Below are 24,603 nucleotides of genomic sequence, written 5' to 3' on the forward strand. Positions count from 1 at the left end.
AGGAGATAACTTCCACTTTGACTATGGCCTTGTCTAAATAAGGTCAGAGTCTGTGGACTCAAGAGGCTTCCATGGCCTTGGCAGCTCATGACAAGAGCCTCAGGTGATTACTGACGCCATAAACAAGAGTGTCAATTGTTAAATCAACAATAGGAATCACTGTGCACTTATTCCCCATGTAGGATCTCTGTCCTTAATGTGTTGTAATATGTGAATAATGGTAAAACTAGTATTCAAACAGTACTTTATACTTTGTGTTTCTGTGTGGGTGCAAACTGTTGAAATCTTTACTTAATATATACTAAGTTGATATTCTATATATAAAAATAATTAAAAATGAATCTTAATGAAGAATGGGATGGGAGAGGGAGTAGGAGATGGGATGGTTTGTGGGTGGGAGGGTGGTTATGGGGGAAAACTGCTATTATCCAAAAGTTGTACTTTCAAAATTTATATTTATTAAATAAGTTAAAAAGAAAAAGAAAAACCACGCCAGTGGATAGATAAGCATTTAAAAATCCATCAGCATTAAAACTATTTTAAAAATTCAATAAATATTTCTAAAATGTTTTATGATCATAATTGGTCGACTTAGATTTTTTTTTCAGCATTCTACCAATCAGTTCGTCGTACAGGTCTTCTCCTTCAGCACTCTTGTACATTCACCATTATAAGCCAAATGAAATAATTTACTCTCACATTAAATTCTATTTTTAAAAACTTAATGATAGGGCTAGCCTGTGGCATAGCAGGGTAAGCCTTGGCTTGCAGTGCCAGCATTCCATAAGGGCACCAGTTTGAGTCCTAGATGCTCCATTTCTGATCCAACTCCCTACTAATGTGCCTGGGAAAAGCAGCAAAGGATGGCCAAGCATTTGGGGCCCTAACATCCATGTGGGAGACCCAGAGGAAGCTCCTGGCTCCTGGTTTCAGCCTAGCCTAATCCTGACTGTTGTGTCCATTTGGAGAGTGAACCAGTGGATGAAAATCTTTCTCTCACTCTCTCTCTCTCTCTCTCTCTGTCTCTCACTCTCTGTAACTCTGCCTTTCAAAATAAAAAAACAAAAAAACTTAATGATAACTTAAAATATTTTACTTCACACATCATCGTCTCAGCAAGTAAATGACATACCCTCCAAAGACTGAAACAAATATTAAATGAGTTTGTTATACTTTTTCCTTGAGTAGAAGTGAGCTTAAAATGCAGATTTGTGTCTACTACTAGATATGATCCTCAAAGTAATTTTAGTTCTGAGACAGAGAACGGATTGGAAGTGTACAGCTTGGGGTGGGTGTTGTGGCACACTAGGCCAAGCCACTGCTTGCAACGCTGGCATCCCAAATCACAGTGCTGATTTGAATCACAGCTACTTTGCTTCCAATCCAGCTTCCAGCTAATGTGCCTGGGAAAGCAGTGGAAGATGGCCAGAGTCCTTGAGTCCCTGCCACCACATGGGAGACCCGGATGGAGTTCCTGGATCCTTTTGGGCATTTAGGGAGTGAACCGGCAGATGAAAGGCTTCCCTCTCCCTCTTCCCCATCCCTCTTCCTCCTAGCCCTCCCCACAACCTCTCCCCCTTCTTCCTCCCCACTTATCCCCTTCCCTTGTCATCCTCTCTCTCTTTGGTGCTCTGCCTTTGGAATAAATAAATAAATCTTAAAAAAAAAATAAAGGACGTGTACAGCTCTGGGCACACTGACTTACTCCATACTTACTGTTTTCTTTACTCTCTTGGAACCCAGGGTACTTCCAACCAATTACAGGGACTGGGCATCCCTTTAACCCACCTCAGTTAACAGCAGAAGGTAAATGTTTTCATAGGAAACGAAAGCTGCTTTTCTCCCTACAGAAGCTGCAGGCAGCTGAGGTTCAGAAGCCCATGGCTCACGGAGTTTACAACCTACAGCCAATAAGCAGCAGCAGCTGAGAAGTGATTTTTTTCTTTTAAGATTTATTTATTTGGTAGAATTACAGACAGTGTGTGGGCTGGGGGAGACAGATAGAGAGCGACAGAGAGTCATCTTCCATCTGCTGGTTCACTCCCCAAATGGCCCCAATGTCCAAATCTAGGCCAGGCCAAAGTCAGGAGCCAAGAGCTTCTTCAGGTCTCCTGTATGGGTAGCAGGGGCCTCAGCATGTAGGGCCATCTTCCACTGCTTTTCCCGGGCCACTAGCAGGGAGCTGGATTGGAAGTGGAGCAGCCAGACTCCAAATGGCACCCATAAGGGATGCCAGCAGGGCAGGCAGCGTCCTAACACACTGCCCCCATGAGAAGCTCTTCTTGCCTCAGACTGGGAAAAGAAGTGGGGCAGGACTGTCAGTTTCACTATTTGTCCCGTCAGACAAAACCTGCTATAGAGAGTAGGAAGATGTTCTTGTGACCCAGTTTTTCCTTTACTCCTGATTCCTCTTTACCTGCTCCATCCCCAGCTCTGCTCTGCTCTTCTAAGATTTATTTGAAAGGCAGAGTGACAGAGAATGGAGAAAGAGAGAGAGATAGAGATCTTCCATTTGATGGTTTACTCCCCAAATGATCACAACAGCCAGGTCTGGGCCAGGCTGAAGGCAGGAGACAAGGACCCCATCTGGGTGTCCCATGTGGGTGGCAGACTCAAGGACTTGGTCCATCTTCCACTGCCTCCCCAGTGCATTAATAGGGAGCTGGACTGGAAGACTTTTATGAGCAAAATTGCAAAGTAATAAAATAAACGTAAGCAAGAAGTACTTGTACACATCCTAACCTTTGAAAATCAAATTTGGTATAGACTAATTATAAGATTTTATTCCAAAAACTTTCTTTATAATTATGAGGACCCATATGAAATAGGCTAGGTCCAGGTATCTATCTGCCTAGTGAAATTTTACACCTGAGTATTTTCTACATTCTTTATCACACATTTAACTGCATTACCCAAATTGACATTGTAAGGCAAATGGAGGAACAGGGTTTTGTACGGAGGATTCAGTGTTAGTTGGATGCTTAGATAACTCTCAAGACACCTGCCAACACCAAAACTGTGGGTCTTTATCTTAAGGGTTGGCTAGGAATGTGTGCAGAGAACTGTAGAGGGCAAAAGATGTGGGCTCACTTGCAACACTGGATTCATATGCCTCCCTACAAAGAATCTGATGCATTCTCTGCTAAGCGTTTTTGCAATCTCACTTCTGCCCTACCCATCACCTATGCTTTATCTGGGCTGGCTGCCTTATTTGGCCATGCGATTGCCAGAAGTCAGCACCTGTGGGAAATGAGCATACACAGATCAGCAATGCTACAAGAATGGTTTGGCTGCTGGGATAGGAAAGGGCCAGGAAGATTCCTGGGCTGCCACTGCTCTGGTGATTAATGTCCTTATTCCCTGATGCTAATCACCACTGTTGGCATCCAAATACCATCAGCCTTGACTCTTGGCCAAAGAGTATAGATAAAAGCTATTCATCCTTAAGGATTTACTGACAGCGTACCAAGCACAGGACAAAAACCAGAAGGAGTCCCCAACCAGTGGTTTCATTTGGAATAAAACCAAAGCATTTAAAAAAGAGAGGCCGAGAAGGGAAACGTCATTTCACAACTCTTCAGGAAGACTTACAATTGGTGCAGTTGTAAGTCTAAGAACATAGCATATGGAATAGCCAAGATAAACAGGCAGACAAAAGCCAATACACACAGTGCCTGCCCTCCATTCCTTAAGTACCAAGAACCAAAGCAGTGAGCTGACAAACAAGAAGTTGATAGTGAGCAATGTGTACATCCATGCATATGCATCAACTGATAGATTTTTCTGCCTAGACTTTTTACAAACACACCTGGCCACCTGTCATTATTTTTAAGACATAAATAACATACTGCTCTTGTTATTGATAGAAGAAACAATTTTCTGCAGGTGTAAAAATTATATTTCTCAATAAGGAAAATTCAGGTATAGTCTTACTATAGACTTACTCATTAAGTCTTTAGAATTCAGCTTTGGCTCGCTTTCTTTGAATAAAATTCTTTCATTTTTGGTCCACAAAAGTTTAACCCTCAGGGACAGCGGCTGTAGTGTAGCAGGTAAAGCTAACCCCTCTGCACTGGCATCCCATATGGGCATCAGCTCCACTTCTGATCCAGTTGCTTGCTAATGTGCCTGGGAAAGCAACAGAAGATGGTCCAAGTGCTTGAGCCCCTGCATCCATGTGGGAGACCCAGAAGAAGCTCCTGGCTCCTGGCTTTGGATTGGCCCAGCTCCAGGAGTTGTGGCCATTTGGGGAGTGAACCAGCGGATGGAATATCTCTCTTTCTGTCCCCCCCCCCCCATTCTAGCTTTCAAATAAAATAAATCTTAAAAAAAATTCATTCTTGGGTGGGGACGCTGTGGCATAGCAGGTAAAGCTGCTGCCTACAGTACCAGAAGCCCATATGGGCACCGGTTTGAGACCCGGCTGCTCTACTTCTAATCCAGCTCTCTGCTATGGCCTGGGAAAGCAATAGAAGATGGGCAAAGCCCATGGACCCCTGAACCCACATGGGAGACTTGGAAGAAGCTCCTGGCTCCTGGCTTTGGATTGGCCCAACTCTGGACTTTGTAGCCATCTGGGGAGTGAACAAGCAGATGGAAGACTTCTCTCTCTTTCTCTCTCTCTCTCTCTGCCTCTGCCTCTATGTAACTTTGCCTTTCAAATAAATAAATAAAATCTTTTTTAAAAAAGAAAGTTTAACTCTTAAGCAAATGGTTCTCAAACTTTTGGGTTTTAGAACTCTTTCATGTTCTTTTTTTAAAAAAGATTTCATTTATTTATCTGAGAAGTAGAGTTATAAACAGTGAGAGGGAGAAACAGAGAAAGGTCTCTGTCCATTGGTTCACTCCCCAGTGGCCACAACGGTGGGAGCTGCATCAATTCGAAGCCAGGAGCCAGGTGCTTCTTCCTGGTCTCCCACGTTGGTGCAGGGGCCCAAGGACTTGGGCCATCTTCTACTGCTTTCCCAGGCTACAGCAGAGAGTTGGATTGGAAGAGGAGCAGCCAGGACTAGAACTGGTGCCCATATGGGATGCCAGTGCTACAGGCGGAGGATTAACCTACTGCGCCACAGTGCCGGCCCCTCTTTTATGTTCTAAAAAATTATTGAGGAACCCAAAGAGTTTTTGTTTATATGGGTTATCTCTCAATGTTTACTGTAGTAGAAGTTAAAACTGAGAAAATTTAAAAGTATTTACAAGTATTAATTCATTTAATATTGAAATAACCATTACATCAAACCCACCAACTAATATGAATAACATTTTTATGAAAACATAACAATATTTTCTAAATGAAAATAATTTGTATGAAGGGTGGCATTTTTTTTTTACATTTTTGTAAATCGGGCTTGAAGGCCTAGCTTAATAGAAAATAGCTGGATTCTCTTCTCTGCTTCTACATTCAATCTCTTATTAAAAAAGATTTATTTACTCATTTATTTTAGAGGCAGAGTTACAGACAGTGAGAGGGAGACAGAGAGAGGTCTTCCATCCACCTGTTTACTCCCCAAATGGCCACAATGGCTGGAGCCAAGCCGATTCAAAGTCAGGGGCCAGGAGCTTCTTCTGGGTCTCCCATGCGGGTGCACGGACCCGAGGACTTGGGCCATCTTCTACTGCTTTCTCAGGCCATAGTAGAGAGCTGGATTGGAAGTGGGGCAGCCGGGACTCAAACCAGCACCAATATGGGATGCCGGCACTGCAGGTGGAGGCTTTACTGACTACACCACAGTGCCAGCCTCCTCTACTTTCAGTCTTTTGCAATTGACTTGTTTTAGTCAAAATCCATAAGAAAACCTGGCCTTACGCAGATATGTAGTCAGAAAAGAGACAAATATTTTAATAGGCTGATAATGGAGGATATTTTCTGATGCAACATGAAAACTTCACAAGAAGTTCCTTCCACAGAGAACAATGTGGAAAGGGCGTGAGGAAGAGTAACTTTTGGGGTGGAACCACCTGACAACCACTACCTGAGGCAAGTGTCATGAAGGCTAACATCAACGGTGACCAGACACAAGACATGCTGAATCTGCATGTGACATGAAAACTGCACTTGACCTCTGTGGGCTATTCCCCTAAGCCAGTCTACTCATGGGGGGAAAAATCAGACAAATTCCCGTTAAAGGAAAATGTACAAAAAAACCTGCTATGGCCTGGGAAAGCAGTAGAAGATGGCCCAAGTCTCTGGGCTCCTGCACCATCATGTGGGAGACCCAGAGGAAGCTCCTGGCCCCTGACTTTGAATCAGCTTGGCTCTAGCCATTGTGGCCATTTGGGGAGTAAACAAGTGAATGGAAGACCTCTCTCTCTGTTTCCCTCTCACTGTCTGTAACTCTGCCTCTTAGTATTCCTTAGAACTTCTAAGATCATGAAAAACAAGAAAAGTCTGAGAAACTATCAAAACCAATGATAACTATGGGGGCAGGCTTTTGGCCTAGTGGTTCAGCCTCTGGTTGAGATCCATACTGCACACTGGAGTGACTGGGTTCAAGTCCTTGTGTTAGCTCCTGACTCCAGCTTCCTGCTAATGCATTCCCTGTAAGGCAACAAGGGTGGTTTGGTCCCTGTTGGCACTCTGGATTGAGCTCCTGGTTCCTGGTTTCAGCCCTGGCCCAATTCCAGCTCCAGCCATTGAGGGCACTTGGAGGATGAACCAGCAGAATAAAGAAAATGAGTAAGGATAATGTGGGATCCCAGATGGGATCCTGGAACAGAAAAAGGACATAAGGCCACAAATTAAGGAAACTTAGGACCAGCGTTTTGGTATAGTGGTACACTAATAGGAAAAACTAGATTAGGGAGTACTCAGATATAGAAACTTTGTAATATCTCAAAACTGTTACAAAAATAGAATATATCAATTTTTTTTTAATTTAACAAGAAGTAGGTTTTAAAATGTCAGTGGCAATGTAGGGTCTGAAACCATCAGTATCCTTTTGGAATTCTATTATATTAAAATGCATTAGTGTTTATTGTACTTTAAATGGATCTATTGTTATGTATGACTTCTGTAAAAACAGGCACTGGTTATTAGAAAATCCATTCTATGAGTTACATAGATCTTCCAAACACTGACACATTTAATTATACAATTATCAAAACACTGAATTTGTTAACATCACCACCCATCTCACCAGAAAAAAAAAAAGTCTAAGAATTGGGAAGCTGTGAAGCTCACGATGGCAGAAAAGAGTTTTCCAAAATTCTAATTTTCACTTGTTTGTTCAAACTGTATCACTGGCAACAGATGCTGTCAGTTGTTTTCCTGGAAATGACAGTCTCAGTTTGTTCATGTTTAAGTAGATATCTGTCAAACATTGTGAGAAAACCTCTGCCAAGCCTGAGCAGCCACGGTGTGCCTGTCCATCAGCGTCGCGAGCCAGAACGGCGAGCTGTGGAGAAAGGCTGGCTGGAGATGGCTAGTTCAGCTCGCAACTCACAGAGCTGCACACTGCTCTCAGAATGACCGCTGCCCTTGGAGTACAGGAGCGTCTGATCACATGTGCTTTCCATTTTATCACAGAGAAGATTAAAAAACACGTGTTTTCTCCATTGAGATTCAACAAAGCAAATAATTTTGACTGTTTCTTAAAGAATATTCTAAAATGAATTGGATTTCTTTTTTTTTTTCCTTCTTTATTTCTGTGAGTACATGGGCAGTAGAGAACATAATATGGTTTGAGGCTACCATCTTGATACAAGCCTGCCATTTGCTTCTGCAGCATTTATGGAAATGTCACCCTAGTAAAAATAGATAGATAGATAGATAGATAGATAAAAAATCCAAAAGTGTCCTGGTAGAGTAATGAAGAAGTTAGAGCTTAAGGACCCCCAAGAGGGCTTCAGGGACCTCTAAGAGGAAATTGAGCCACACTTTAAGAACAGTCGATCAATAACCGCAATGTTGACGTCTCCTATACGCTCTGATTAAACCAGGTAACTGCATCAGGGAGGAAATGGACACCCGAATCCCAGTTCACGTGCGCAGACAGGAATCTGCTCTGCTGGCCTTCACCATGGACACACCTGATAGGAGGGGAGGGCAGGGGACAGAGGTCACCCACACTTCTCCTTTACTCACACAGTTCTCTAGCGCAGCGCCTCCCAACCCTTTCAGTGCGATGGCAGGGAGAAGCAGTAGTAATATTTTTACTAAAGGGTAGGGATGAGGCACAAGGTCTGTGGCTGCTGGTGTGCAGGTACAGGCCCTGTTCGGCCTTCAGGAGGACAGAAGGGTGAGCAGCACTACTCTTTCCCAGTGGGTATGTCAAGGCATGCGAGTTGGACTCTTCTGTAGTAACCTTCTCAGAACACAGCGGGCTCCCAGGAGCGGAGGACATCTGTTTCCCAGCCAGCTTCACGCTCCATGAGAGTCTCAAAGCTCGGCTCAGGAACAGGCATGTAGCCGAACGTTTAAGTTGCCCGCATTGCACCATCCACACTGGTACACCTCTATTCAGTTCCCAGCTCTGACTCCTAACTACAGCTTCCTGGGCGGCAGTGGTGATGGCTCAGGTAAGGCATTTCTGCCACTCACAAGGAAGATCTGGATGGAGTACCTAGCTCTGGGCTTTGGCCCCAGCCCAAATCCAGCCCTGCTCTAGTCATTGCAGGCATTTGGGGAGTGAACCAGTGGATGGGAACCAGCTCTCTCCCTCTGTCACTCTTTCTCCAGCTTTCTGACCCTCAAATAAATAAATAACTTTTTAAAAACCTCGGATGCGAGAATTCACAAAGTATCTGATTATGGGTCCAGAACACTTTCAGATATAAAGTCGTGATTAACAGTGCAAAATCTGATGCTCAGACTAACGAAGGAGTTCAAGTACTGGTTCTGTCATGTACCAGCTGTGTGGCCTTGGGAAAGTAATTTAACATCCTGGTGTTCTAACTTCTCCCCTATGAAATGAGGACAATACCAGTGCCTACATATTATAAGTATTAAATAAGCTACAACATAGAAAGTGCTTAGAATTATGCCTGAGGCATGGTTATATTGGCTAGTAGGATTAGGCAGCTACTATCAGGATGCTCCTCTTAGCATGGCAGCATTGAATAGATTTGCAAAGAAAGAGAATGCTGAAGATACCAAGAAGCTAGATATTATCAGCCTGCAGGAATCCAGACCTGAAGAACTATGCTTGGATCAAGCAGAGAAGAGGTATGTGAAGAGCAGAATGCCCCGGTCCTTTTTATATTACTTAGAGGTAAATGTTAAGGGCTTCCAGTTGAACCCTCCTTTTACCTATTTAGACACTCACAGATAAATTTCTATATAACATATCATACATTATTTTTTACTTGGAAGGGGCTACGGCTCAAAAATCACCCCAGGGGTGATCAACCCACTTATTCCTTGCCCAAGTTCTTTTTGTTTTGTTTTGTTTTGTTTTGTTTTGTTTTGTTTTCAGGATGGCATCAGTAGCTGTGGTTGGGTAGGACTTGGGTTCCCAGAATCTCCCAGAAAGCTAGTGAGGCTATATCCAAAGCTGAGACTCTCTCCTATGCACCAGTTGTGTGCTTCCTTACCTGGGGTTAGATGTGATTTTTAATTTATTGAACAGTTTTGGGCAATTATTTAGCCTGGCCCATAAGAATATTATAACTAATTAAGAGTTTGAGGCTGTATCTGAACTTGAATGATTTCAAGGATCCTCTTCATGTAAGTATTCAACATTTGAATTGCCAGTCATAAGAATGCAAAGAAATGCAAAAATCACCACAGCAAGAAAACAGTCACAAGTGCACTGCCCACTTAAAATACTTAATCCTTAATTCTAGGGCCTAACCTCAACCATGTTAACATCTTGCTAATCAATCAGAGCTTGTCTGATGTAGTACACACAATGTACACACAAGCCTTTATCATACACCTCATACACACCACTGACAAATGAGGATCTGCCCAACTTGAAGAAGAAAAATCAAGGATAATTACACCACAAAAAAATTTCAAAGAGGGACCAGCGATGTGGCTAAGCAGGTTAATCCACCACCTCAATGCCAGCATCCCCTATGAGCACTGTTCGAGTCCCGGCTACTCTACTTCTGATCCAGCTCCCTGTTAATGTGCCTGGGAAAGTAACAGAAGACAGCCTAAGTGCTAAGGCCTCTGTCACCCATGTGGGAGGTCCTGATGCCTGGGTCCTGCCTTCAGCCTGGCCCAGCCAGCCCCAGCTAAGAGAGTAGAGAGTGAACCAGCAGATGGAAGAGCCCTCTTTCCCCCTCTTTCTTTCTGCCATTCAAATAAATAAATTAAACTTCTAAAATTTTTTCAAAGAAAATAACTGAAGTATTCATAAGTTTAAAAAAGTGATAAAGTCCTTAAATAGTTTTGCAAAAATCATGTCCTATGTGACTGAACAACCAGCTTGTGAAGGATGTAATATTTCATCATCCTAGAATTTCATCAACAAAGTAATGCCAAAGATAAAAAGAAATTTGCACATTGTTTATTTTGAGTTTAGCTCCTGGTTCCACATTTTTTTCAAATAAGAAGAAAAAGTGACTTATTTCTGTAACTGTTATTTTCATCAAGATACAGACTCAATCAGCCTTCTTCTCCCTAACCCCCCTGCAGTACAGAGACTCTGATGATTCTTCCACTGGGTCTCTTCTGGATACTGAGTCTCCCGAAATAAGGAGCACAGGAGAGAAACAGAGGGCTCACTCGGTAGCCGCTCCACGGGCTGGTCCTCTGATGGTCCCGCAGGACTGACAGGCCCTTCCTTCCCCTTTCCACCCAGGGCTGCCCTTTTGTGGAAGAAGGAACTTTGTTTTTCTGGTGAAGAAGAGTCTGCTTAAGTTTAGTTCACAGGCCAAATAATTAAAAACTAAGTGGAAGCCATAATAAACTTCTGTCTAAGACACCAGGCTGGGGGCTGGTGCCATGGCTCACTTGGTTAATCTTCCGCCTGCAGCGCCGGCATCCCATATGGGCACCGGTTCTAGTCCCAGTTGCTCCTCTTCCAGTCCAGCTCTCTGCTATGGCCCGGGAAGGCAGTGGAGGATGGCCCAAGTGTTTGGGTCCCTGCACCCGCATGGGAGACCAGGAAGAAGCATCTGGCTCTTGGTTTCGGATCGGCACAGCGCCAGCCGTAGCGGCCATTTGGGGAGTGAACCAACGGAGGGAAGACCTTTCTTTTTATCTCTCTCTCTCACCGTCTATAACTCTACCTGTCAAATAAATTAAAAAAAAAAAAAAAAAAGGCCCCAGGTTTCCAGGCCCTCCATGAGATCATGAGATTACCTCAGTGGAAAAACACAGGGTCTGCCCCACCTGGGACAGGATCACTGACAGATGCGCCTTGCGGTTGCTAAGCCGGGTTGGGTCTGAAGGGCTAACTAATTGGGTTCATCTCTGGTCTAAGAGCTACAAATGCACACTAGTTAGAAGTGATTAAGTCATTAGCTTTTATGGAAAGTACTGTTAAAACAGCTGGCGGGTACACACAAAAACTTTCTCTTCCCTCCCCCTGAAAAACCACTTTTCTTTGGTTACCTAAAAATCGAGATAAATAAAGAGGCCAGCTGGAATGGTCACTTACACATGTCAATCAAAGAATCCTGATTAAGGTTATGTCTACCTTGGATTTGTTCTTCTCAAGATTTATAATCAACAAATATGTTGAATATCCATCGAGTACTGAGAATTACAGAGCTTTAAAAGGACAGAACTCATATTGACAATGAATCTGCAATTAAGGTCTTTCTCATTTGCGTGAATATGTGTATGCATGTGTGTGTGTATATATATATATATACTTTTATATATATATATATAATTTCCCTCTCTTGAATATAATATTTATTATATAATACAGATTTCAAGGCTGTGGAAATGCACTTCCTTGGACCCTGGCCCAAATACTTGTGGGTCAGATGTCATGGCAACAGTAGATGGGCAGTGAGGATAACTACTGGAAATTCTTTCTGTCATGCTTCCCAGGATTACAGCAGCATTATTTCGTCTTCTTTTCCACTGTTTACTAACTTTGTCTCAATTTCTTAACTATACCTTATTTTTCACTTTTACAAAACACCCCTCAAATGGATTTTACTTCTGCTTCCAGCAACAGTTGACAGTTCTCTCTGCATTTTTAATTTTGTTTTTTGAGCTCCTCTAAGTGCAGATTTTGTGCCAATGTCTATAAAAAGCACATGGCAAATATAGATGAGTATTTCCCTTTGGGATATTTCCCTTAATGAGACTTTTAAATCAGTTCTGTCTTTGTGAGTATTATTTGAAAATCTGAAACAGGCAGAGAGGAAACATGAAGTATTTTAACATGTGAAAAGGCCAATGAGTCGGGATGTGCCTGGATACTTACTCTCTCACACAGCTCTTCAAATGTGCAGTCGGCAATGGTTCCACAGGCTTTATTCAGCCACAGCTCTCTGCCTTGCACTTTTAGAATCCTTGGTCTAGTTACTATGGGAACATGAACAAAGACTCAATCTTGTCTGGATAATTACTATAAAATTCATCTCTTACAGATAGGAAATGCATAGCTTGATGAATAATAGCACATGATTCAACACATAAATTAGACAAAATGCTGATACAATGACTGCCACTTGAGCGTGGCATCAACCCATATACAGCAATGGAACTTATTAATTGGTCAGTGGAGATTGGGCATTGTGTTCTAAATGTATTCTCTTTCAAGAGAAATTAACTTACGTACAATCATTTTGTTTCTGAGCCAGCTCATCAAACAACTTATCCACGACAGCCTCCACATCAGCTTCACTTGTGCTACAGTGAAAAGAATAATAGAATATGAAATTAATAACACTTGAAGCCAACATCAAACAGCTGCCTGAGCCTGCTTAGCTTTTCGCCCATAAAAAAAAAAAAAGAAGAAGAAGAAGAGAACAGGATGTTATGCTCTAAATACAAACATTAGATTTAGAATACACTTAAAAGCAGGGAATATTAACTCTCAGGTAGATGATTCGGCCTTATTTGCATACACTGAAAGACTTCTGTGCTTCTAGCTGTTTCCAGTAATGAGACGATACAGGCAGAGTAAATCCATTAATACTATGTGTACACAATGAGAAGAAAGCTTCTGGCTCTCTCTCGCATGCAAAACAAGAGCAAATAGACAAGGCAGTCAAGCATCCAGCAAAGTAGCCTTTGAAATCTCCACTGAGAGGGTACACATGAAATTAAATATTGAAGCTGCTTTAAAAAAAATCAAGTCAAGCTACTGACTGAGAGGATTAAGCATCCAGAATTAAATCACGAGCTTCAAAATACCCACTGGATCTGCACGTCAGTAACTTTTTCAGACTTCTATAAGGACAATTACAGACCCCACAGTTTCTCTCAAAAGTGTCCTTGTTGGAAATTCAAGAAACTCTGTCTGTGACGCCCACTGCTGCAGTTACTATGAAGTTGGTCTCAGCACACAATCTTTTGTATTCTAATTAGAAATCACCATATGGCTTAGGAAACTCACATATATAAATGTGATAATTCTGTGGCCTTTTTTCCTCTCACTTTTTTTTTTTTTTTTTAAAGAGGGGCTGATAAACTAACAGTCCATAAAAGCAAATAACTGGCAGGAGAAACGAATGCTGTTTAAAAAACCTTCAAGTGAAAATCCAAGTTTACTTCAATTCTAGAAACAAACTTATACAGGATGACCTGCCAATATGCTTAATTTTGACACAGAAGTCATTCTTATCTGGTTGTAGAAGCAATTAAACTCAATTCTGAACATCTATCTTAATAAAGTCTTACTGAAAATTAATATGACAGATTATCCTTTCTTCAGATTGAGCTTAAACTCAATAAAACCATTCTCCCTCGAGATGATCATCAGGTGGCTGGCATTTAACATAAAACACAAACATCAATTTCTTAACAAATTATATAGTCATTGTGAAGAGTTTGGAATCGTCACATTCCAAGTGGTAACCACTCCACCTCAAAGAATTCTAAAATATATCTTCTGCAATGGTTAAGTTTTTTAGAGGAAATGCAGTTTGGCTTCCATAAAGCCTTATATGACATTGTAATAGAGCCATATAAAAATAATAAAATGACACCACACAAAGAGTGATGATGGGGAAAAATACTTCTAGGAAAGAAAGAAATCACACAAGCCAATGTCAAAGCCATGCAAAGCACATCATTTTTTTTTTATCTTTTTAAGATTTGCTTATTTATTTGAAAGAGTTACACAGAGAGAGAAGGAGAGGCAGAGAGAGAGAGAGAGAGAGAGAGAGAGAGAGAGAGAAAATGGTTGGAGCTGTGCCGATCTGAAGCAAGGAGCCAGAAACTTCTTCCTGGTCTCCCACATGGGTGCAGGGGCCCAAGGACCTGGGCCATCTTCTACTGCTTTCCCTGGACATAGCAGAGAGGTGGATTGGAAGTGGAGCAGCCGATCCTTGAACCAGAGCCCATGTGGGATGCCAGCACTGCAGGTGGCGGCTTTACACACTAGGCCACAGCACCAGCCCCAGCACATCATTCTTAAGAGTTCACTTGGAACTGTCTCCACCTTGCAAAGCTGTTGTACACAGCACAACTGGAGAGTGAGCTATTTTCAGAGATACAGAAAGAGAGGATAACACTAGCCACCCAGATGTTTGGTGCCTTCTAGAAAGTTAGCCTCTCCTTAGCATTGGCAGGTTACTCAACATGTAGAGAGAACCAGATTGTGAAATAACCAAGACAGAGACCATCAAATCTCCAAAATAAGCCATTGCTTACCAATTTCCTCAGTGGTGATTTCTTTTTTATTCTGTGTTCTGGTAAAATACATTATTAAAATGTGGTTCACCCAGATTCTAGTCAGGCCACATTTTCTATTAAGTCATTTGTGAAATTATTGTATGTGATTTCACATATAGTAAAATTATATGTGAAATCATAAAATTACTTTTATTACGATAGTATCTTAAAAGAATTCTATTATAATCTCATAAAAAGTTACTCAGAAGCTACAAAACACAAAATAAAAAATGTCAAAGATATAAAATAACAGTTCATAAAAGGACTTTATCTTATTTAGGACTGTTCTCTATCTAAGCCAACTTGCACCTGACCTTGGGGAGTAAGTTCTATCAACCTCTTGGGGGACAGGGACTGTCATACAGTTTTAAAAGCAAGATGGGTTAGTGTGTACCTGGTATTTTTAAAAGATGTATCTAGATTGAAATAAAACAAGGATGCTGTGCAAGAGATCCTTAACAAAATGAATATATTAGTAACCCCTTACCAAATAACTTGTAAGGAAACACTAGTCTTCACAGATTTTAGGTTTTCCAACTTAAGAAGAAGCATCAAAGCTCATTAAAAATTTTTTGAGGATGAGAAATATAAAAGTAAGGAGAAAATTAAAATTTGCCTGTCTATATTAGATTCAAAGTTGAGGGGCCAAAACACTGTTGTGCAGTGGATTAAGCTGCTGCCTGTGATGCCAGCATCCCATATGGGAGCACCGGTTCAAATCCTGGCTGCTCTGCTTCCGATTCAGCTTCCCATTAATGTGCCTGGGAAGGCAGCAGATGATAGTCCAAGTGCTTGGGACTTCGCTACCCATGTGGGAGACTTGGTTGGAGCTCCTGGCATCAGCTCAGCCCAGCCTTGGCCATTGTGGCCATTTGGGGAGTGAACCAGTGCATGGAAAATCTCTGTCTTCTCTCTCTCTGTGTCACTCTGCCTTTAAAATAATAAAACGAATTTTGAAAAGATTCGGAGTTTTATTTATTTTCTAATTTCATATACAATTTAAACATCCTTGAGTGTTTTGCAACCCTGGTAAAAATTGTAACTGACTCTGAACCATTTAAATGTGTTACACAGAGAATAACAAAAGCTGTCACTATTCAACAACTATTATAAAACAGTTGACCTATACTACCCCACCTTACCATTTAGATTGTTATTAACCAACTTTGTGTATAAGAGAAAACTCAGAGAATTTCTTATTTGAAAACAAGGAAATGTAAATTTCCTGTATAACAAAGTATTGTAAATAAGATATAGAAAGAAATACCAAACTGGGAATGCAGTGGTAACTTTTTCCTTAATTTTTAAAAAGATGCATTTATTTGAGAGACACAGAGAGAGAGATCCTTTATGCTGGTTCACTCCCAAATGCCTGCAACGGCTGGGTCTGGACTAGCTAAAGCCAGGAGTCAGAAACCCATTCCTAATCTCCAGTGTGGGTAGTAGAAATTCAATCACTGCTCAAGAATCACTTGAAAAGGTCAAGGGGGCCCAGAAGCAGCAGAGACTGGCACTTCTTTCCTGAGAAGCCACAGGGTGGGAGGTGAGGCACAGGGAAGCGAGCCAGTTCCCACCAAAGGCTCCTCCGAAGGCTTGGCACTACATGATGCATTCAACATATAGGTGAGACTCAGGCTGTAAGCAGAGGCACTGCTTGCAAATGAGGCAATGGCAACTCCTTAGACTCCCTCCCTCTACCTGGACAGCCAGACCGCCACTCCCCACCCCTTCACTCCAGCAGGAACTTTTACCAGCTGAGGTAGTTTTAACAATGAAGAAAGGGGGAGAGGTACCACCCAGAGATTGTACTAACATTACATAGTGAAATAAGTAGCCTGTGTATCTTTAGCTTCCAGATCCCTACCAACAAAGCTTCTATCCCAAGAAGCACACAGAAAAGGCTTAGCTTTAGAAAATTCTGAAAGAAAAGACTTGTATCCACCGACATCTGAGGTTCTCCAGTGAAAACCCTGACTGGCCATCCTACCCCACTGCAGATACCCAGCAGTCAATGAAACTCTGTGGGTGCACCCAGAATGCAAAGTCAGCTTTTTAATGCCTCATTCGCTTTTTCCAAAGATTTTTTTTTTATGTTTGAAAGGAGAGTGAAGGAGAGAGAAAGAGAGACAGACAAGGACAGAGAGATCGTCCATCCTCTGATTTAGTCCTCAACTGCTTGCCGAAGCCAGGCCGAAGCCAGGAGCCAGGAGCCAGGAACTCCATCTGGGTCTTCCACACAGGTGGCAGGGACCCAAATGCTTGAGCCATCTTCTGCTTGGATCCAGAGTACACATTAGCAGGAGATTGGACTGGAAGCAGAGGAATTAGGACTCGAACTAGGCACTTCAATATGGGGTGCAGGTAACTCATGTGGTGGTGTAACCCATGGTGCTACAACACCCACCTTTTGATGGCCTCATTGTTAAGTGTGAATGGAGAACCAAGTTATCTGCAGGGACTTAAGAGAAACCTATGGGATAACAGTCAAAGGCCAAATGAAGGAAATTGAAAAAAGGAAATTGGAGGAAGCAAAGAAAAAACAAGGAGCAAAAGGGAAAGAGTATACTCCACATGCTTAGAGATAAGAAGGGATTGCAAGAAGGATGCTTCAACCCCAAAGAACAACTAGGGCATAAGAAATAGCTCTGAGTATGGCTGCTAAGTCAAAACTTTGGGAAAAGCACCAGGAAAAAAATTTAAGGTCACCTTTTAGAAAATAGAGCAGAAAGACAAAAAGATGGGAGATAGAAGAGAAAATAAAATTAGATCAACCCAGAAGATTCAATATCATATCAGTAGGCATTCCAAAGAATATGAGGAAAGAAAAGAAGGAAAGAATTAAAACAACAACAATTAGGGAAGAGTGTTTGACCTCGTGCTTAAGATGCCGATTAGGATGCCCACACCCCCATCAGGATGCCTGGGTTCAATGCCCAGCTCCAGCTCTTCCTTCCAGCTCCCAGCTAAAAAAAAACCTGAGGAGGTAGTTATGATGATTCAAGTAGTTGGGTTCCTGTCACTCATGTGGGAGACCTGGATTGAGTTCCTGGCTCTGGACTTTGGCCATTGTAGGCATTTGGGGAGTGAAGCAGCAGATGGGAGCTTGCTCTCTGTCTCTCTGCTTCTCAAATGAATGAATGAACGAATGATTAGTCAAATTTCCTAAAACTGAAGATGTTGACTTTCAAAAATGGAGGGGGTCAAGGGCCAGCATTGTGGCATAGCAGGTAAAGCCACCGTCTGCAGTGCTGGCATCCCATGTGGGCGCAAGTTTTAGTCCACTTCTGATCCAGCTGCTCCACATCTGACCCAGCTCTCTGCTATGGCCTGGAAAGCAGTAGAAGATGGCCCAAGTAGAATGGCATCCATGTAGGAGACCCAGAAGAAGCTCCAGGCTCCTGGCTTCATATTGACCCAGCTCTGGCCATTGTGGTCATTTGGGGAATGAACCAGCGGATGGTAGACTTCTCTCTCTCTCTCTCTCTCTCTCTCTCTCTCTCTCTGTAACTCAGCCTTTCAAACAAATATAAATCTTAAAAAAAAAAAATAGCAGAGTCCAATGAAAACCCAACACAAAGAACAGGGGGAAAATTCATTCCAAGGCATACTATCGTGCAATCTCTGGAACCTAGGAACAAAGAGATAATATCCTAATAACTTCAAGATGATAAAACAAGTCAAATATAAAAGATCAAGAAACTGACTCAAGCCAAACACTGCAACAGCAATGATGAAAACTTGAAGGCAATGATATGGCATCTAAAATATTCTTAGGAAATATTATTGTCAAACTATCCAAGCCTCAGCTATTAATCAAATAAAATAAAGACATTATTGGACATATGAGTTCTCACAAAATATATTCTCCATGCCTCAAGAAGATACTGGAAGGTGTAATCCATGAGAACAAGGGAGAAGAATTCTGCTTGTAGTAGGACCAAGCAATGGCCCCCCTGCTGATAACAGCTATAGTCTCTGGACAAAATACAGACATGTATCTGAAGGCAGTGGACAGTGAACAGAAACAGGTAGATTCTGGAGGACAGTTGACACTTGGGAGAAGCAAAAACCATGGGGTGTTTCCCAGTTTACAAGCTCTCAGACTGAGGCCAGTACAGTTGCTACTGCTCAGAACAACCAACAGGTCAATAGAAAACCTACAACCCTCTGTCATGAAGAACCAGAGGTGAGCTGGAGGCAACCACACAGCTGGAAACTTGGGGGGAATCTTAATGGTTCCAAACTCCCCAGAGATACTAAAAGTGGGAAAATGTTTTCATCTTGCACTGACATTGGTCAAATCATTAAGAGTTTGTTCTAAATCATTTTCAGGTTGAATGTAGGTTTCACGCTGCTTTAGAGAAGTACAATTCCCTTATTAACATGTGTCTGCCTTCTTTCACCCAATAGTATGCTTATAAAATGCATCTTTACCAATATATGTAGAAGTAATTTTTGTTGCTATACTATGTTCTATTACAAGAAAATACCACGGTGTCTTATTTTACCGTTGAGGAGTGTCTCCATCAGCTAAAGCGAGCCATACAAGACACCATAACTTGTGACTTAAACAATAGAAGTGTATTGTCTCACAGTTCTGGAGGTTGGAAGTCCAAGGCCAAAGTTTCACTGGAGGCCTCTCTCCTTGGCTTGTAGACAGCTGACTTCTCACCTCATCCTCATGTGGTCTTTCCACTCAGTACATCCATGTCTGTGCCTAAATTTCTTCTTCCTCTCTCTCTTTCTTTTAAGTTTGCTTGAAAGAGTGGCAAAGAGAAAGAGAGAGAGAGAGAGAGAGAGAGATCTTCCATCTACTGGTTCATTCCCCAAATGCCTACAATAGCTGGGGTTGGGCCAGGCTGAAGCCAGGAGCCAGGAACTCCATCAGGGTCTCCCATGTGTGTGGCAGGAACCCCAGAACCTGGGCCGTCATGCATCATCCAATGCCTCCCAGGTGCATTAGCAGGAAGCTGGGTGGGAAGTGGAAATGGGACCTGATCTCAGGCTCTCCAGCGAGCTGCGGGCAACCCAAGAGTCAGTTTAACCTGTTGCGCACTGACACCTAACTGCCAAATTTCCTCTTCTTACAGGGACACCAGTCTGACTGGACCAGGGCTCATTCTGCAGAACTCTTGTAGCTTTAATTCTACAAGGCTCTGATTCCAAGTACAGTAACGTTAGAGGTTAGAATCTGGGGGAGACACAACACAGTTTCAGTCCACAATGAGTATGTAGTCTGCATTTTAGGGCTACTGTGAATAGTGCTATCATGAACATTCTTGTACATGTCTTTTGGTAAACTTATGCATACACATCCAGCCAGTAAATACCTTGGGGTGGAATTGCTACTCCTGGATATATTATGTTCAGCTTAGCAGATACAATCAGTTTTCCAGAGTGATCATAGCAATTAATACTCCAACAATTTATTCCATTTGCTCTATATTCTTGCTAACACTAGCATTTCCTATCTGTCTCTTCCATTTTAGATATTATACTGGATATATCATAAATGACTTCAATGTAAGCTGCCTTAAATGACTTTTGGAATAAAGGAGATATAAAATATAAATATAATTTAATTAATGAAACAGTTAATTCAGAAATATTTAATAAAACATGATATATATAAAATTTAAAATGTATTTTTTATAGTACCTAAGATCTCGTGTGTTTTTTTTTAAGGCAGAAAATTACAAGAATGCAACACTATTGTAAAAACGTCAGGGGACCAGTTTTGTGGTACAGGGGATTAAACTGCCATCTGTGATGTCAGCTTATCATATTGAGTGCCAGTAGGAGTTCCAACTGCTCCACTTCTGATCCAGCTCGCTGCTAATGTGCGTGGGAAAGCAGAGGTGGATGGCCCAAATACTTGGACCCCTGCCACCCACATGGGAGACCTTGCTGGAATTCCTAGCTCCTGGATACAGCCTGGCCCAGTGCTGCTGTTGAAGTTATTTGGGGAGTGAACTAGTGGATGGAAGATCTCTCTTTCTTTCTCTCTGTCTCTCCTTCCCTGTCTTTCTGCCATTCTGCCATTCAAGTAAAATAAATAAATCTTCTTTAAAAAAAAAAAAAAAAAAAAAAAAGGGCCGGTGCTGGACAGCAGGTTAACGCCCTGGCCTGAAGCACCAGCATTGTATACAGGCGCCAGTTCAAAACCTGTCTGCTATGGCCTTGGGAAAGCAGTAGAAGATGGCCCAAGTCCTTGGGCCCTTGCACCTGCCTGGGAGACCCGGAAGAAGCTCCTGGCTCCTGGCTTTGATCAGTGCATCTCCGGCCTTTGCAGCCAACTGGGGAGTGTACCATCAGATGGAAGACCTCTCTCTCTCTGTAACTCTGACTTTCAAATAAATAGATAAATCTTAAAAAAAAAAAAAAAAAAAAAAACCAAACAAACTTAAGCCAGAGAAAATGCCTTTAATTTTAAGATAGGGAAAGAAAAAAAATGTCACTTATAATGGAGAAAAGCAGGAGTAGAGGCAATAAGCCTATGATTTCAGGGTCCTCCTGTCAGTTTTGTACTGGAACCATTTACAAAGACAGCAGGGTAAGTGTCTGCACTCACATTTATGATGCCAGTTAAGATGTCCTGTATTCAAGTGCCTCGGTTTGATACCTGGCTCTGATTCCCAACTCAAGCTTCCTTTTAATGCAGCCTTTGGAGGCAGCAGTGATGGGTCAAGGGACTCCTATTGAGTCCCTGCAACCCTCATAGGAGACCTGGATTGAGCTCCTGGCACCCGGCTTTAGCTCACCCAAGCCCTGGCTGTTGTGGGATTCTGAAAGAGTGGATAGCACATAAGACCTAAGGTTGGCACTAGATCTATTTGGAGAACAAACATACAAAAAATCCTCAAGGATATAAATTACACAGAAAATACAAATAATGACAAAAAGTAAAATCGAATTACAAATGTAATTTTAAAGTACTCCAGCCTAGTCAGTAAAATTTCAGGAAGTCAAGATGCCTAGTAATCAACAGCAGTGGTAGGGAAAGGCCACAGAAATTTCACATGATGTTTTCAGTGTCAAAAAAAAACAAAAACAAAAACAAAAACAAAAAGGAGTCACATTCAGGATTTTCTTTTGGGGCTAGAAGAATATAATGTCACATAGCATGAGAGAAACTAGTCTGTCCAGCCTCATGTCGGTTCATTTTAATCACAAAGTCGCATAACTTGAGGAAGGGTGACTTGGGTAGCACCAAAATGGTCAGGAGAAAATAAAGGAATTAAACTCAGATGTTATGAATCATATCCGTTTTCTTCTCCTGAGGGGAGACAGACACTGAATGAGGACAAATAATTGAAGTGACTTCCTTTAATTCCTGTGAAGCGGCTTGGCTGTGGGTAATTTCCCCATCAATGGGCCCTACGACATAGCGTGGCCTTTGTGCACGTACGACGCAAAACTGAAAATCTGCCCACAGATCCTCAAAAGGTGACCACAGGAAAAGAATTAAAGTCATTCCTGATGAGAAAATGGAGTCATTCTTTTCAAAAGCATTTTTTTTGTGGGGGAGGGGAAGGGGCAGTTAGAGCGGAGCATGGACCCTTTTTGTTTTGTTCTGCAATGCCCTGGTAAAACCCACCCATTTCATCGCTTCTGTCACCTCTTGTTAAGCTCAGAAGCTGCAGTGGAGGGGCAGGTTTCTATTCTCTGTTGAGTAGCTCCACTGTGTCTTTAAGTCAGAAAAGCCCTGGAATCAACCACTGTGTAGTTGCCAGGAAATTTGGCATCGGCTCCTACAAGAATCCAGTGAGCAGAGTGCGATTAAAAGCTTGATTGCTTTGGGAATATGAGAATCATGATTTATGTTTCCGTATTAAATTAGTAAACAGAAGAGAACATAATCAGTTGTTCCAATTTTGAGAAAATTTCTACGGCTTAAATCAGGCCTTCAACATAAAACTTAGACCCAAAGAAATGGAACCTGTCAAAAAAGACCTTATTATTGCTGGATCATTTGAAACTCTCAACAAAAATTTCAAAACACTTGGAGGTTTCTGGAAGAGGGTCATGCATGAATTTAAATGGAAATTAATTTCTTCAAGAACCTCCCACTTCATTAGGATTGACTCAAGGGAACAGAATGCTACCCACACTTTGCTCCTTTATCCCCTTTCAAAAATCAACAGCTTGTTAAGGTATCAACAAGTAGAATAGGGCTGGCTTTCCTTAGTCCCTCTCTCTCCATGTTCTCTATTCCAGAGAGCCAAAGTTGATTCGCAGGGAAATTTCCCCTTCCTCTTAGAGTTCTTTGCCAAACTTCCCTGGCAAGGAGCCTTCTTAGCTCCACTGATCCCTTGTGCATTCATGCTGTACAGCTCTTTGTCTTCTCACCAAACATAATCTGGGGCTGGAGGCAGGTCTAAAATTAAGTTGGTTTATACTTGCCTTCATAGAAAACAGACTTGGTTGCATTTCAAATACTGTAGGTGTGTTTTACATAACGGAATCGGTTGTTAGAATGGATTTTGTCCTAGTATTTATCTTCTCAATCACTCAGAGGCTTAATTGCCTGCTCAGAGATCCATTTCAGTCTCTAAATTTCCCACCCTTCTCAATCACCTGCAGAGTAACTTACCTGGTTCCATTAATCTTGACCCATGTATAATGCAGAAAGCGGGATCTACCACTTTGGGCTCTCAAATTCCAGACCTTCACCCCTTTCTCAATCTCAAACTCCATATAAAATTTCTATCAAATCCATATATTGTATTTCCCCCTTCCCCCAAAAAAATAAGTAGTATAACATGGAGAATTACAGTTTGATGACTCCAAACATATTTCTTTCTCATAATGATCTAACATTAAAAGCATACATACATACATAAACAAGATGAAGGAGAAGCTGGAGAGTAAAAAGCTCTAACACCTCTTCAGGAGATAGAGATGGTCATAGCCACCTGTCAAAGACAGGCCAAGCGGCGCTGCGGCTCAACAGGCTAATCTGCCTGTGGCGCTGGCACACTGGGTTCTAGTCCCTGTGGGGGCGCCGGATTCTGTCCGGGTTGCTCCTCTTCCAGTCCAGTTCTCTGCTGTGGCCCGGGAGTACAGTGGAGGATGGCCCAAGTGCTTGGGCCCTGCACCCCATGGGAGACCAGGATAAGCACCTGGCTCCTGGCTTCAGATCAGTGCAGTGTGCCAGCTGCAGCGGCCATTGGGGGGTGAACCAACGGAAAAAAAGAAGACCTTTCTCTCTGTCTCTCTCTCACTGTCCACTCTGCCTGTAAAAAAAAAAAAAAAAAAAAGGCCAAGGAGTTCTAACAGGTAAAGAATGTACAGAGCAAATTACTCCTGAACTAGGATGTTGTCGGATCTGTTTTTCTTATGCTGAGGATTGACTTTTATATAACTGTGATCCATGTGAAGATGAAATAATACAGAGGTGAGAATTCCAAAGAACTCCACTTTCTTCTCTACTTTTATAAGTATGCATATTACCTACTCACATATTATTTATATATACACACAATATTATTTATACGTAAGCTTCACAAAATGGGCATGGCCATACAACTGAATATTTTTATTTTTTATTTTTGTAAAGATTTATTTTTACTTATTTGAAAGGCAGAATTACAGAGGCAGGGGTGGGAGGGTGGGGAGACACAGAGAGAACCATCTGCTGGTTCACTCTGTAGATGCCCACAATGGCCAGGGCTAAGCCAGACCAAAGACAGGAACCAGGAGCTTTGCTGGGACACGAACCAGTGCCCATATGGGATGCAGGTGGAGGCTTAGCCTACTACACCACAGTGCAGGCCCCCGCTGAATACTTTTGTCAATAAGTTTAGCTGGAATGATGATCCAGTTCTGTTCTGGTCCTGTCTGACCTTCTGGAA

At 42.1% G+C, this 24,603-nt stretch overlaps 1 protein-coding gene across 2 annotated transcripts in view; it reads right to left on the reverse strand.

Moving 5' to 3' along the window:
* The window catches only part of AFG1L (AFG1 like ATPase), a 193,765-nt gene that overhangs the window by 30,028 nt on the left and 139,134 nt on the right, over positions 1-24,603 (reverse strand). For both annotated transcript variants that reach the window (XM_070073732.1, XM_070073733.1), the window contains 2 exons: positions 12,690-12,760; positions 12,333-12,433 (listed from right to left, as the gene is read on the reverse strand). In XM_070073732.1, the coding sequence (XP_069929833.1) occupies positions 12,333-12,433; positions 12,690-12,760 (172 nt within the window). The remainder of the gene's footprint in view (positions 1-12,332; positions 12,434-12,689; positions 12,761-24,603) is intronic.

Source organism: Oryctolagus cuniculus, chromosome 5 (assembly GCF_964237555.1).
Source record: "Oryctolagus cuniculus chromosome 5, mOryCun1.1, whole genome shotgun sequence".
Taxonomy (NCBI): Eukaryota; Metazoa; Chordata; class Mammalia; order Lagomorpha; family Leporidae; genus Oryctolagus; species Oryctolagus cuniculus.